The sequence below is a fragment of the Stegastes partitus genome, unplaced genomic scaffold (assembly GCF_000690725.1).
Source record: "Stegastes partitus isolate 25-593 unplaced genomic scaffold, Stegastes_partitus-1.0.2 Scaffold300, whole genome shotgun sequence".
In the NCBI taxonomy this organism is placed as follows: Eukaryota; Metazoa; Chordata; class Actinopteri; family Pomacentridae; genus Stegastes; species Stegastes partitus.
In genome coordinates, this window is record NW_007578031.1 from 331532 (window position 1) to 345452 (window position 13921).

The window sequence follows — 13921 nt, forward strand, 5'->3', positions numbered from 1 at the left end:
TCCATGCTGGTTGTCATGTTGATCTTGTTTCGTAGCTCATTAACAGCTTTTCCGTCTCTATACCATCTTTATTCTGACCCTTGCAGCTGGAGGCCACGTTGGGCGTGTCCGTCTCTCAGGTGGGCGTGGACGACTGTCCCTCCACAGACTGCAGTCAGTCCGGCGGCTGCAGCAACGAGGTTTCGTTCAGCCAGACGCCGGCGGCCCTCAGCTCCGGCAACGTCTCTCTGGTGTCGCTGTCGGCCTCTTCCACCGCCCGGTGTGGCTGCAAGGGCCGAGAGGCGCTCCACCTGCCCTGCTCCTCCTACCCTGTCAGCCCCTGCCTCAACGGGGGCACCTGCCAGGACGGACCGCTGGGATACCGGTGGGTGCAAGGACGCCTTTCTGTGTCTTCTATGTAATCCCAACCAGCTTAAATATGAAGCTTGGCCCGGCTACATTTCCACTAAGCTGCATAAGTGGGATAGTTACGAGTGTGCAGACGGTGCGAGCAAATATATTCCCTTCAGGATGGCTTCGCACTGTCATCTTTTGTTGTCAAATTTCAACAGTAGTAGTTTCTAAAACACTGTTCCCTTTGAAACTAAGCTGCGATAAAAAGCATTATTATAACAAGAAAAGTTTTTCTTTATAATGAGATACTGTGAGTCTTTTTTTTTCTCTCTCTCTCTCTGACTTTTCTCACCGTGGCAGCTCTGCGTTTCCACAGTTTTCACCTGACAGCACTGATTAGAAGTCTGCTGGTTGTTCGCCTGCCGCAGATTCAGGGTCCCCAACTGTTAGAGTCACCGTCTGAAGCAGGCAGAAATTTTCCCCCATTTGTTAACTGATTAACTCCAGGCGAATCTGTCAGACGTTTTAAAGATTTAATAAGAGAGGCAGCGGATTTCTCTTGGAGTAATAACACTCCAAAGCCTCATTTTCCCGCCGCGTGTACAGTAGCTGACTTTGAATTGTCACATCACTTTAATGGTGTAGATATTGGATGAAACATTTCATTTGCTAAAATCTGACGGATGGTTCTCGCTCTTTCTTTTTTTTTTATTCCTTCTTCTGCTCTCAATAAAGCTCATTAACGCCGACAAATATACGTTAAAGTTATTTTCAGCTTTTCTTTTAAGGTTTCGGTTTCTGTGTGTTTGTCTTTCCGTCTGTTGATCTCTCGGTTCGTTTTAACTCGTCGGGAAAGAAATGCCGCCACAGAAACTGACACAGATTTTTATAATTGGTGTAACGGAGGTCGTGTTCTCAGTGTTTTTGTTTGGGGAATTAGTCGGAGGGGTTGTTTAAGTCAATACAATGAAAGGGAGGGTTTTGGAGAACAAAAAAATCAGTGTTTGCTTCGAATTTGATTTTGTAAAGAGATTAATTAAAATATAATTAAATTAGTTTCTCCTTCAGACTCCCATAGGCGTTGGCTCACGGTGAATTAACAGAAAATACATGAATGAAAAAACATACAGGGCCTCATTTAAATGGGTGAACAGTATTCTATCATGATGCCCCACAAGCAGGAAAACCATATAAGAGGAGAGATGCTGGAGATGTGTTATTACAATAAACCCTCTGCCTCTCAGATGTAAGTGTCCTCCGATGTTCGACGGCCCCGAGTGCCAGCAGACCAAACACAGCTTCGGCGGTCAGGGCTACGCCTGGTTCCCTCCCATCATGCCGTGCTTCCAGAGCCACATCTCGCTGGAGTTCCTGGCTGAGACGTCCAACGGGCTGCTCCTCTACAACGGGCCGCTCGGTCCCGTCCACTCTGGGGAGCAGGAGGACTTCATCGCAGTAGGTGAGTTGGCTGCAGTGGCAGTTAGTGACGCATTTAAATGAGTGTTTTTGCTTCCCTTCTACCGCACATAACATGACAAGTATCGTGTAAGTTTGAGAGCAAAAACAAACCACTGGACGAGAGGGTTTTATTATTGGATTACAAGTAGAAATGTTCATGACTGTAAAGAAAAGCTCTTGCATGTCTGTGGAGGTTCTCAGTCATCCAGGTCGTGGTTATTCTCGTGGATTAATCGGACTTGCTTGAGTTCCTTGAAGACGTTCCACCTTCATCCAAGAGGCTTCATCATTTCTGACTGACTAGTTGGGAGTTCCACATACTTATATCCTAAAGGAGCCATTAACACTGAGTTTCAGTTTCAATTGGGGGTTTGTTGCTCCTCCCCCTCGTTATGTGGGTCGTTAGTGCTCCCCCTGCCACAGTGGGGTTCGTTAGGGTCTTTTGTGGTTAGGTGTGGATGTGGTTTCATCTTCCTGGGGAGAGATCTTAGGACTGAATTGTAACCAGGTGAGAGGTGATGCCTCAGACCTCCACCTCTGTTGAGGGATGGTCTTTCCAGTTAGATGGCTTCTTCCACCCCTCTCTCAAACCATCTGTCCTCCCTGCAGGCCAAAATCTGTCTTCGAATGAGTGTCCTTTGTCCTTAAGACGCAGGTGGAGCGGTTGTTGTCTCCCTGATGTACAGGTCTGGGCATTCCTCGCTGTACTGGGCTGCATCCATCCATGAAAATCAACACCGCTATAGATTCTTACAAGATACGGACCAAAGTGTCGGTCAAGAAAAAAAAGTTTGCACTTCATAGGTACTGCACATAAATACTTTAGACTCACGGTGATCTCGTCTTAAAGCTCGTTCTGGGTTAATCAGCAAAATCACCCCTTAAAGCTGTAATTGCTGCTGGAAATAAACGAAGTGTGTGGCAACATTTCCCACAGATTGCATCAGATGAGATTGACATGTGCGGATGATGATGATGTGATGTTGCATCAGCTGTTACTATCAGCTGTATAAAAACACTGTGCAAGAGTTGCAGTTATTCCTCCTTGTGTCAGGATGGCGGCTGGTGAACTTTGCATTTTGCTTTAAAATAATAAAATGAAGCAGCTTCTGATAACGCTCCAGCCGTAAACGTTGGCTGATTGTATAACGGCTGCAAATGAAATGGAATATTTTAAGTGCACTTGTTCAAATGTTAGCTGGCTTGGCCTTAGTTATTAATAAAGGTGTTTTTGTTTTTAATTCTATTAGTAATGGAAGGCATTAATGGAAAATGCTATTGTGGAAAAAAGCATCATCGGAAATGAGAAATTTTAGGAGCAGCAGTGATGATGTTGTGATCAGGAAGCTGCAGCAACAGAAGAGGAACTGACCCAACCCAGTAGAATAAACACGATTGGTCACTGGCCGGTACTGAGGTCCTGGGTCGCATCTTATTTATTGGATCTTTGAATTTAAAAACTACATTCCAGGAAGAGTTGAGAAGGTGTCAGACAAAGAAAAAGATTCACCAACTGACCAACAACACACACCATCCTGTGAGACGTTCCTGAAGTTTGCAGCTCAGGAGCAGCTTCTGGGATGTTGGTGTGGATCCTTCGCTGCTCTACGAGTGCTGAAAATTATGCTTGCACCCTTTTGCAGGAAGTTAAAACATTATTTTTTACTTCTAAGCTCTACAACAAACACACTAATCTCACAGTGCTGGTGGGAACGTGCCGCAGCTCGTCCTTTTTAACAAACATGAAACGTTCGTCAGTCCGCTGCTGTAAAGACAGTTTCTCAGTGGATGAAGAGCTTCATAAACTAATGTCAGCTCCCAGCGGTCCTGGTCTGGTGTTAACGGATTAGACTGCAGATGGCCTTTCCAACACTTCTTGCATAATCTTGTGGCATTAAAGTTATGTAATTATCGAACTCGGAGCTGCTGCCCGCGTCGATCCGGGGGAGGGGAAAATCAAAGATGGTCGCGGCATCGATCTCTCCGGAGCGTTTTTCACTTACATGTTCAATAACGTGACTGTGAGGTTGATCAGGTCAAACTCACTCATCGGATAGCGACAGCAGTTGAGAGGATATTGGAAGATACACGCACTCAGGATTGATGGCGGGGATTTCTGCAGTTGTTGATGGGATTCAGCAGCTTACACAGCAATACGGAGAAGTGATGTTGGGGCAAGCGTCAACTTTCCGGAGGCGAAGATCTTATTTTAAGTTTAACCGCCGTTGCATTTGATTTGAATTGACACGGCAACATGAAGTTATGGAAAGCAAAAATGTTCTATTCTCATGGACGAACGTCTCAACAATGACTTGTTGCAGGCTCAACGAGTGCTTTAAAACTCATTTTAATCACTTGCTGTGTCTTTTTACATGCACAAACTCAACTTTACTGAGATTTTACTACTCACCTCTCCATCCAGAGTTGAGGAACGGGGTTCCAGCTCTGAGCATAAACCACGGATCAGGAACGCTGACCCTGCAGCTCCCGCCCAAATCCACCGTCACCGACCGGCGCTGGCATCGCCTCGACATCATCAGCGACGGAAAGGTATTGATGAGATGAGCAGATGCATGAATGGATGATCGGTGCACAGGGCTTGTATCAGTTATACTTGGGAAGATGTTTAACAAAATACAGACAAACCAAAGTACAATATTGAAATATGCAGTGCATGTTGTTAATCACAGAGGAGTGAGAAAAGGAAAGCTTGCAAAACGAGCAGAAAAGAGGGATAGCATGAGGTAGCCTTCGTTCTGTGGGAGAATGATAAGAAGTGAAGCATGTTGTCAGCAGTCTGGGTCTCATTCCTTCTATTTTTAGGCCGTTCAGCTGATCCTGGACCAGTGTGGAGGGGTGGCGGTGAATGAGTTGGAGGGTGTCGGAGGGGAGGCTCAGGATACCGACCAGTCCAGCTGCAGAGCTGCAGGAGAGACACCTGGGAACCAGCGGTAAGGAGACACTAAAGATCTACATCACTGCAGACACAGAGATGGGAAAACTTTTGTCTGAAAACTTTAATTCTCTTCCTTCTTTTCTCTCCTTACATCTCATCCCTTGTTTTGCTTTTCCTCTTTTACCTCCTCTTCACTTGGATCCTCCTCTTTCACCTCATTCTCCACCTCCTCCTAATCCTCTTTTTTCTCCCATTTCCACCCACTACTCCTGTACTCCTTCTTCTCCTCTCCATTTACCCCCTTTACTTGTACATCTTCCCTTCCTCCTCCTTTTCATCTTTCTGACCCACTACAACCCACTTCACATATCCCATCCTCCACTTTCTGTTTCTTGTTTCCTCATCTCCTCCTCTGTCCACTTCTTTTTTTCCCCCATCATTCTTCCCCCTACTACTTCCCATCCCGTTGCCTCTGCTGTTCATTGTCCTCCTCTTTCTTTTCATGTTCTTCTTTTGTCTGTCTTCTTCACCCTCTCCTCCTCCTCCTCTCCTCCCTCAGGTATCTGAATGTTTTCCAGCCTCTTCAGTTGGGAGGCGTGAAAGACATGTCTCCTCACCGCCGTTATCGCAGTTTCACCGGCTGCATCCGCAACCTGGTGGTCGACAGTCAGGTAACACGACTGTCTGTGTGTGTATTATTCATTTTGTGGGGGCATAAATCTGTTCATACAGTCACATTGTGGGGATGTGCTTCTCCTTCTGAGCCTTATTTTTAAGGTTTTGGTGAGGTTCAGGGTAAATGTTGGGGTTTGGAAAGTGGTGGTGATGGTTAAGGTTAGATAAGGTCCCTGTGAAATGAATGTAAGTCAGTGTAATGTCCTCTGAAGTAGTGGAAGCATAGCTCAGTGTGTGTGTGTGTGTGTGTGTTTCCACTCCACAGATCATTAGCATTTCCCACGTGTGTGTATGTTTCTTGACTTTGAATGCAGTTTTAATGTCTGTCGGTCTGCATGTGTGTGTATGTGTGTGTGTGTGTGTGTGTGTTTGTGCATGCATGTATTCACTCCTCTCCAGTCCTTGGTGGATAGTGTGTGTTTGTGTGTGTGTTGCGTCAGTGTGTGCGTGCATGTACCACGGGGGACGGTGGTCAGACAGATGGTGGTCTGAGCTCGGCTCGTCTGCCAAGGCCAACATAACAACATCACAGTCCAAAATATAATATAAATGAAAAGAACCTCCCGCTTCCGCCTCGGCCGCCTGAAATTCAGCAAGCTGCTGCGGTTCCTCTGCTGCTGCTGAGCAAAAACCTCAACCAGCACCCGACGATCCCAAAATATTCCCAGGGAAAGACGTCGGCCAGATTTTAAAACAAGAAGATGGGGAAGCATGTTAGCATCTGCCCACCGCTGCAGCAACCGTCTCATTCTGTCCATAATCCCTTGAGTTTCGGGGTTGTTTTCCTGCAGCCGGTGGAGAGTTTGGGATCATGTTCTCATTCTTTATGAGGATCACCACAGCTGCAATGATAGAGGACTAATAGCAATGAGTCATATTGTTTGGCACGGCAGCGTAGATTGTGTGTTCAATCAATTTTAGGTTAGTTTATTTTTGAAAAACAAAGAAAGATTTGTGTGTACTAGGCTTCAGGATTGTGCTAAAGTTGATTTTATTTTAAGTTACATAAGCAGATGTTGAAGTCGTAATTTTTTATTCTTTCTCTTTGAACATAAGGTGCGTATTTTAAATTTCTTTCAATGAAAATGATCCCTTACTGACTTAAAATGGCGTAAATGGAACTCTACAGTTTCTTTAGAATGTGCACGTCTATGAAGTGCAGCTAGAGCACACCAGCTCACCCACAGCTCTCTTCAAACAATGCAGAACTACTCTTCGCTACACAGTGTTAATAACGGGGTATTTGAGGCGTACACGTCTGAACCAGAATTCGATTCTGAAAAAGAAAAATGTTACAGAAAACACGCTCGTTGTAAGTTGGCATTAGCGGTGCTTTAGGTTTGCTGAATATGAAACTATGGCTTTCTAACTCTGAGTGTGTTTTAGCACACAAAAAACACCATAGGGACATATGAGCAAGGTAAAAAAATATGTCAGAGGGGTCTTCTATTTTTGAAGTCCATGGTGTTAAGTCTCACATGCTCCAACCCAGTGATCTGGCCATAGCAAGTTGTTTTAAATCAGCCTGTTTCTCCTGCATCCAACATCCTGACTGTAGTAACCATCTGTTCACGTTTGGCCTTCAGACAGCGGCTTGTGCTATTGTTCCAAGATAATCAGTGTTATTCCCTTTATCTGGTCATAATGTTTTGGCTTGTACATAGTAGTAATGAGAAAATATGTAAAATAATACAGTAGTAGTTTTTTTTTGTTTTTAAATCAAAAGGGGAAATGTACATTTATGGAATTATGGTAAATGCTCTGCAGTGATATAGCGCTTTTCTACCTTAGCGACACTTAAAGTGCTTTACAATGTGTTTCTCATTCACCCATTCACACACATTCATACACCAATGGCGACAGAGCTGCCATGCAAGGTGCTGCCTGCCATTGGGAGTAACTTCAGGTTCAGTGTCTTGCCCAAGAACACTTCGACTGTGAAGGGACGGTGGGTCGAACCGCCAACCTTACGATCAGATGACAACCGCTCTACCACCTGAGCCACAGCTGGTTATGTGCACCTCGCACTACTCTGCCTCGCACTCTGCAAATAAACTACGAAACTGTAAATAAAGTGAAAGCTTTTCCACGTGTCGCTACAGAACAAGAAGCTGAATATGATTACAGTTAGCAAACATACAATTCCTCCAGAAAGTAGAAGGAGGGGGTCAGTATTAGATATCTGAAGTTAGAGATCAAGGAGGACCCCAAAGAGAGCACTGATTGATGAAGTTCTTACAAATTTAACAAGTGAGTCAAAGCAGCTGTTTTGTCTGATTGAAACTTCATTGGAATTATCAGTCGAAAATTCAAAACCGATCCACCGTGTGTGCCCTCAGTCTGGGCACCCTGTTGTGACAGATTGATCGAGCTCTGCTGTGTGAGCACGGAAGTTGGAAAAGTTGGTGGGAAAAAAATTTTGTTGAAAGATTCAAGAACATATAAAATCAATAAAATCAACATCTTGCCAGCTTGTGAGCTGCTGCAGGATCACAGGGTTATGTCGTCCTCGTATACACACATATGATTCGTCCAAATTTATTCTTTTTAAAGATGACGAGCACGACACCACCTGAAGGTATCGGCATTTTTTTTTTTAAGCCTCTTGCTGCTATTTGGCATCAGCAGAGTTCAAGTGATACTCAGCTGTGATAGAATCAGATTTTAGATGCACTGACACAAGTGTTTTTGTCGGCAAACTGCACATCAGATGAAGTTTTAAAGAAACGCCTATATTGGGAATCCTAGATGAAGCCGTGCATCTTTCCATCCTTTGGTCCATCATGATTCAAAGAGACTGAACAATAATGTTCAGCAGGCCTCTCACCTTTCCTCTGGTGCCACCATCAGGACAGAACCTCCTCTCGTGCAAAAAGAACATCAGAACGTTAGCGGGATAATTAACATCACTCAGCACAACTACGCTCCGCAGACGAGGAACCCTTTCATATTCCGTAGCTTAGCTTTCACGTGGCCAGATTTTTTTTTATGACAAAAGAAAGCTGCTTTTCAAGACCCTGAAAGAAAGAGAAACATAATCCTCCGCTGCATGCTTTTCATTGCTCTGTTCTCGGAGCTGGTTCCTTGATTCCTTTTAGAAAAAATTCAAAACACATTTTGGAGTTCATGCGTTAAGGTGGATTGACGCACCACAAAATGCAACCGGAGTACGGCTGCCAGCTGAAAACAATGGGCATGTTTAGAAATTGAGTGCATGTCAAATTCTGTCTTATTGCATTCGACAGACAAAGGAGCAAAACTGGAGAATTAAAAAAAAAAGAAAAGAAAAAAAAAAACCTCTTCTAATCTAACGTCGACTGTGAACGCAGCCTGGATCGCATAACTGGAGGCAGCAAGCGTTTTAAGTCACTGGGCTTTTTTATGAAGTGTTGTTTTGCAATGAGGGCTGCAAGGTGGCGAGGTGGTTAGCATTGTCGCCTCACAGCAAGAAGGTCGCCGGTTCACGTCCCAGTGAGGACACCCGGGATCTTTCTGTTGAGTTTGCATGTTCTCCCCGTGCAGCGTGGGTTCTCTCCGGGTTCTCCACACAGTCGAAAAACATGTTGAGGTTAATTGGTGATTCTAAATTGTCCGTGGGTGTGAATGTGAGTGTGCTTGGTTGTCTGTCTGCCCTAAGTCTGGGATAGACTCCAGCCCCCCGCGACCCTAGTGAGGATTGCATAGATGATGGATGAATGGATGGATGCTTTGCAGTGATGGTGATGAGTGAAAACATCCCCCTTGTCACATCGTGCCTCCTTTTCTTCCTCAGGTGTACGATCTGGCGTCTCCAGGTGAGAGCGTGGACAGCACCCCGGGGTGCAGGCTCACAGACGGGGTGTGCGTGACGGCGGCGGGTCCCTCTTGTGGGCTTCACGCTTCCTGCCTCGCCGACTGGGGCTCCTTCAGCTGCGAGTGCCACGCAGGATACACCGGACACAAGTGTGACAAAGGTAAGAAACTGTATACAGCATTAATCAGCACGGCTCAACCCTGAAGTCTTGTTTTGGGATCACATATAAATTTAAGATCTCAAACTTTCCTTTAAGATGCTAATTTGCACAAAAGCTGCGAGAATCCTGAGCAGAAAAGTCTTCTGTCAGGGTGTTATGGCACACAGTGTCCAAACCGATCACAGGGACCCTTTATAACTGTCATCAACAGCACTCATGAACTCTTATATTTAATCCAAGATTATTTGACCCAACATGAGCCCTGCATGACCCGTCCAGACTGTCTGTAAAGTAACCAGGCCTACACACAAGTTCACCACATCTCCTCCTCCTCTGTCAGCCGTCCCAGAGTTCTCCTTTGACTCGGGCAGCGTGGTGCGTTTCCAGCTCAGAGGAGGCGGCAGCTCCCGACGCACCAACATCCAGCTGCTCCTTCGAACCAGAGCCACGTCAGGTACTCTGCTGTCGGTGGCGTCGCGGGAGGCGAGCGAGTACATCATCCTGGAGGTCAGCTCACCTTTCACACATCACCAACCGACCGACCTTTGACTTCTCAATACACAAAGATTAGCCGGCTTTTATCACTGTTTAGAAAGCATTTACATAACAAAGCAGTCCCTACTCTTTCTTTAAATAGCTGCAGCTCAGACTCATATATTTGTTTTATAGATGCTTCAGTAATCCATTTTATGTTGCACCATTTCAGAGGGTGATAGTGCACTTTCTGCCCCACTACATCTGACTGTTTTTGTCACTGTTGCCAGGTTGTAGCATTAAGATTTTGTACAATTATACCCAGAAAACTACATAAAATACCAAACTATAATTGTTAGTATTCAACCATTTTGATAAGTTTCAAAAAATAATGTCTGGTTGGGTCCCATTTTCACACATCTGTACATTTTCTTATTTTTTAAAGCAATTTCCAGCTAAATTTCTGATATATTTTCATCAATATCTCTGAATAGCTGTAGTTTTAAACAAAAAATTAATACAACAAAATGAGATATTAGAGAAGATTAAAAACTAATCCAAATAAAAATGTTGTTACTCTCTTGAGGGACCTGAACCATTGGATTGGATTTAAAACTAATGTTTTCTTGACAAGTAAAACTTTGTTTACACATTGCTGCATCAGTATGAAAAATGGAAATGATCATGCAAAATATATGTGTGACGGGACTTTTTAATGTACAATGTGTATTTTTATTTTCCACACTAGTCTGTCTGCAGGATATGTCTTTAAACTGCACTATTTGTATGTTTTCTTCAGGATGTGAGTCCACACAGAGCCCTAACTGAGATAAACATGAGACATCATGTGAGGGTTTCTGAGGGGAAATGTTTTTTTTCTCTGTGTTAGATCGTAGAGGGTCACATCTCGGTGCGTGCCAACCTGGGCGATGCTGCCCACGCGCTGAGGCTCCCCGGCCAGCGAGTCGACATCGGGCAGTGGGTGCTGGTTAGCCTCAGTCGCCATGACAACATGTTCACCCTGAGGCTAGAGCAGGGCGGAGGTTCGCGGGAGGTCCAGGCCCAGCTGGGGAGCCGCAGGGAGATGGTGGTTCACCCGGCCAGCCTGATGGTTGGCAACGGACTGAGCGCCGGAGACAAGGCCAACTTTCAAGGTGAGATCTGGATAGAATTCGTGTCATGAAGTCGTTTTATTTTACAAATCATGAGAGGAGATGGGTAAATTCTTGTCATACTAAAATAAATACACTTAAGTTGTCTTAGGATTTGTCCTTGTTTGGGCAATTTTTGAAAGAAAACATGGAGTTGCAAAATAAAGATTGGTGTAAGGTTTGATTTTCTGAGCACAATGGTTTGTTTTCCTTAAATCTTTGTGGTTTGCATCAAGGTCTTGTTGGAAAAAAAAGTAAAAATACAGGTTTAAACTATTTACATCCAATACTGGCTGGAGTCCACCAGTCTGTAAGGCAGGGGTGTCCAATCCTGGTCCTTGAGGGCCACAGTCCTGCATGTTTTAGATGTGTCCCTCTTCCAACACACCTGATTCACATGATCAGCTCATCATCAAGCTCTGCAGAAGCCTGATAACGATCCTGATCATTTGAATCAGGTGTGTTGGACGAGGGAAACATCTAAAACATGCAGGACTGTGGCCCTCAAGGACCAGGATTGGACACCCCTGCTGTAAGGGGTTTGGTGAGATACCTAGTTTGGAAAATGCATAGTTTTCATTTTAAGAAATAATTTGTAGTACATAAAGTAGATGGTCTAATTCCAAATACTCCTCAACACAACAGTGACTGGCTTCGTTTACTAATCCGCTGTATCTTCTGCTAGAGACAAGCAAAAGGTAGTTTTAGCTCCTCTAACGATCACATGACCTTTGACAAACCCTTGTATTGTCCTTGAAGAATCAACAGCAGTCCTTTTAGGCGTGCTTGTAAAAACCATACCGACGGATTCTAAACCAAACTGGACCTTTTCTCATCCAGGCTGTCTGCGGGACCTTCGCTTTAACGGTCAGGTCCTCCCTCTGGACGGGCAGAGCCGGGACCTGGTGACGGTGCTGGAGAGGCGGGGCGTCACCTCAGGGTGCTCCAGCGACGCCTGCAGCAGCCAACCCTGCCGCAGCCCGCTGCGCTGCATCGACCTGTGGAGGAAGCACCAGTGCAAGTAAATGACACGGTTACACAAACTGGCACACATGCATCAATACCACTAGATACTAATTATTCACTAGTTATTCCTGTTAGAATTCTATGTAATATATTGGTAAAGTGTAAGTAAAAGTACTTTTTTTTAATAGCAGGTTTTTAAGAGGTAAGTACCTTTCGCTGATCTTCTCCTGCGTCCTGATTTCCGTCCCAGGTGTCCCGGCGGTCAGGTGACGGTGACGGACGATTCGGGTCAGCAGCGTTGTGTGCCGTCGCCCTGCGGACCTTCCTCCTGCCGTAACGGCGGCGTCTGCCAGGCGCTTTCGCCCGACAGCTACCGGTGCCGGTGTCAGGAGGGCTTCAGGGGTCAGCGGTGCGAGCTGGGCCAGGTCAAAGGTCACCGGCTGGCCGCCCTGAGCCCCAGCTCCATCCTGGCCATCAGCATGTGTCTGCTCGTCTTCTTCGGTGAGGCCCGAGAGACGTTCGTTAGCGAAGTAGATTCAAAGAGCTGAACTTTTTAGGTTGCATTCAGCTGAAAGGAAAAACTTTGAAATGTCTGCAGGTATTACAGAGTATTACAAACTGCAATATTATTTATTGTTTGCCATTTCTATTCATTTTGTGCCTCAAGAAAAATAGCAACACCAATATTAGTTCTTATTAGTCATTATTTTCCAAGCCATGATTAACTCTCAAGCTTGATGTTCTGAGTCCAGCTCCAAACCTTTACTTGACTGTTTCAGGTGAAGTTTAACGGCATCAAATTCAAGCCTCACCGGAGTCATGTGAGGAGTCTGGCTTGAATTAAACTCATATGTAGAGCTTTAAAAAATCTAAAAACAAAAGGACAAAGGAAATTACTTGTTCGCACATACAAACATATACAAGGTCGGGACAAGCTGGGTCAGGCAGCGGCCCCCACATGACCCCTCACAGGATAAAGCGGCGTATAGATAATAGACGAACGAACACACACTCATACATACATGTGCCACCAAATAAACCATCTCCTCTGAAGACCTTTTGTTCTAAACTTGTTTGCAGATCGATAGCTTTTCCATTAACAGCGACCACAACTATCCAAACTGTGCTGATGCAGAGAGAATTCAGTTACGTAAAGCTTACATAACGAGCAGGTGCTCCACTTTTTAGCGGCTGATATATGATCAACAGCTAATCAATGGACGGTCGCTTCCTCCGGCTCCACGCTAGCTGTACTGTTACCATTATTACACTTCATTTCACCACAGCTCTTTCGCTTCCTGCACTCCCCTGAAGAGAACAAATAGGTTGGAGGTGATTTTTTTTTAAACAGATTTCCTTCTAAAATCCGACCTTGTAGCTCTCATGCATGAAAAATGCTGCGTGGAGGCTGTTAAGCCCTGATAGTCCTCCTCCCAACGGTGGGCTCGTTTGTTTTTCACCTGTTTGGAGTAATTATACTAATGTTTCTAAATGAACTTGGTACTGATTTATTGAGGCTAAATGACTCCACAGAGCAGCTTTAATGAGCCACTGCTACAAATGTACAGGAAGGAAATTAATGTCTGTCCCAGTGGTGCAGAAGCACATTCACGCAAAAAAAAAAAAAAAAATGCATATTTATCCTGTCCTCCTCTGTGTGTGTGTGTGTGTGTGTGTGTAGCGGTGCTGGTGGCGGTGACGGTGTGGAACCAGAAAGGCAGCCGAAACAAGTTCAGGAAGCGAGGAGTTTACCACATCCCAGCTGAGCACGAGAGCTGGGAGGACATCCGTGAAAACATCCTCAACTACAACGAGGAGGGAGGGGGAGAGCAGGACCAGGTACACAAACACTCTGCTCTACTTTTCACATGAACATTTCTTTTTTTAAGTAAAGGACCCTGCACGCTGTCAGAAGCTTGAACGTTTTAGCCGACGACGAGTTGCGGTAATGAAATGGCCTAAGTGTGTCCTCTGAGGTAATATAGCTGAGAGAAAGTTTCTAAATAAAGTTCTTA

The 13921-nt window shown here is 45.0% G+C and overlaps 1 protein-coding gene across 1 annotated transcript in view; it reads left to right on the top strand.

The window, feature by feature from the left end:
- LOC103358277 (neural-cadherin) overlaps positions 1-13921 on the top strand; it is a 183653-nt gene that overhangs the window by 167377 nt on the left and 2355 nt on the right. Inside the window, exons 24-34 of the mRNA XM_008283185.1 lie at positions 87-364; positions 1578-1792; positions 4214-4341; positions 4615-4742; positions 5247-5358; positions 9135-9315; positions 9656-9822; positions 10679-10943; positions 11781-11961; positions 12157-12407; positions 13588-13745. Of these exons, the coding sequence (XP_008281407.1) occupies positions 87-364; positions 1578-1792; positions 4214-4341; positions 4615-4742; positions 5247-5358; positions 9135-9315; positions 9656-9822; positions 10679-10943; positions 11781-11961; positions 12157-12407; positions 13588-13745 (2064 nt within the window). The remainder of the gene's footprint in view (positions 1-86; positions 365-1577; positions 1793-4213; positions 4342-4614; positions 4743-5246; positions 5359-9134; positions 9316-9655; positions 9823-10678; positions 10944-11780; positions 11962-12156; positions 12408-13587; positions 13746-13921) is intronic.